Source organism: Acyrthosiphon pisum, unplaced genomic scaffold, assembly GCF_005508785.2.
Source record: "Acyrthosiphon pisum isolate AL4f unplaced genomic scaffold, pea_aphid_22Mar2018_4r6ur Scaffold_14512;HRSCAF=15160, whole genome shotgun sequence".
NCBI classification, from domain to species: Eukaryota; Metazoa; Arthropoda; class Insecta; order Hemiptera; family Aphididae; genus Acyrthosiphon; species Acyrthosiphon pisum.
This window is the reverse complement of record NW_021763228.1, coordinates 1-1,426: the sequence shown is the minus strand read 5'-3', so window position 1 is coordinate 1,426 and position 1,426 is coordinate 1. Positions and strand designations below refer to the sequence as shown.

The 1,426-nt window shown below is 25.0% G+C and overlaps 1 protein-coding gene across 1 annotated transcript; it reads left to right on the top strand.

The window, feature by feature from the left end:
• Positions 1-840: 840 nt before the first annotated feature.
• On the top strand, positions 841-1,420 carry LOC115034588. The gene is made up of 3 exons (XM_029491897.1): positions 841-1,002; positions 1,062-1,242; positions 1,317-1,420. Exons 1-3 carry the CDS (start codon positions 910-912, stop codon positions 1,418-1,420), a joined length of 378 nt encoding a protein of 125 aa, XP_029347757.1. The 5' UTR covers positions 841-909.
• The last annotated feature ends 6 nt before the right edge of the window (positions 1,421-1,426 follow it).

Below are 1,426 nucleotides of genomic sequence, written 5' to 3'. Positions count from 1 at the left end.
GCAGTAAAGTACATTATTATCACTCGAAAAAGTTTCGTTAGGAAAATCACGGATAACATTTGAAATTTTAGTTGAAATAGATCGAGCTACTTTAGGCATTATATTTACTAATTTATTATTAAGTCTTTAGTTTTAAATTATAATTTATAACTCGAAATGCAAAGATGTTTTCACAACCACCAAACACAAGAACTGATAGTCTGTTAGGTACTGTTGTAAATTCGTAAATATATTTTGTCAAATAATTGTATAACATAAAGTATAATCTAACATCATTAAGGTATGGTTATCGAACAGAAACAGATAAGATAAACTAAAATCAAGTTATTAATATTTATTTTAACCTACTTATTTCCTATATGCATTATACACTTACAATTTTCCGAATACCGTTATCGAAATAAAAATGTAAAATATAACTAAACTACTGAAATTGTCAAAATTTACGAAATATGTAGGTAAATAAAAACGAAAATTTTACAAAGTATGTAAAAATATGTATTTATGACGAAATATGTAAAAATATGTAAAATAAAATATGTCTTATTTTATTGCAAATCACGTGAAACGAATTTATCATTTGCAATAATTAATTTATCGTGTTTCACTAAAAATATGTATTTACATACAAATCCCAGCCCTAATAATATTTATATGTAATAGTGAAAAAAATTGGAAGTCAGTTGTAACACTACTCAACTCTATGATTATAATTCATGATACAAACATATAAAATTAAAATAATATTTAATGTTTGAATACAACATAGAATATAATAAATACAATATAATTATAATTATGTGAATAAGTTTGACTGTATTTATAGAGTTAGATTATTACATCACTCATTTATTTTTGTAAATTAACTATGTTTAGGATGAACATTTTAGTGAAACTGTTGATAAGGAAATGAGTCCGTCAGTATCGAAAATAAAACCAAATTCAAAACGTAGCGCGACAAGTGGGAAAAAACAATCCAGAAACAAAAAGCCAATGAAGATTGTAATAAAAATAATATATATTTATAATGTTAACATTAATATTTTTTTTTTTTTTTATAGCACAAATCATACCGTGAAAATGTTGCTGAACTTTTACAGACCGAAGAAATTGATGTAGACATTAAGAACTCTTTGACTTTTAGACAAGGAGATGCCGTGGTTACAATAAAATGTCCTGTTAATGACAAGCCGAGTTATCTATATGTGATCTCACATTATAAAATGTCTAACATAGAAAATGGTTAGGTTAGAAACATTGGTTTACTTATTTTATTTACCTTATTGTTTAAAAAAAAATGTAATTAATTGTTATAGATGGAAATTCAGTGAAGCTACCATTAGATTACATACAAATGACAACCATCCGCTTAATACCAGTCTTAATCAAACAATACAGTCAATATTCGATACTATGCTAAGAGATC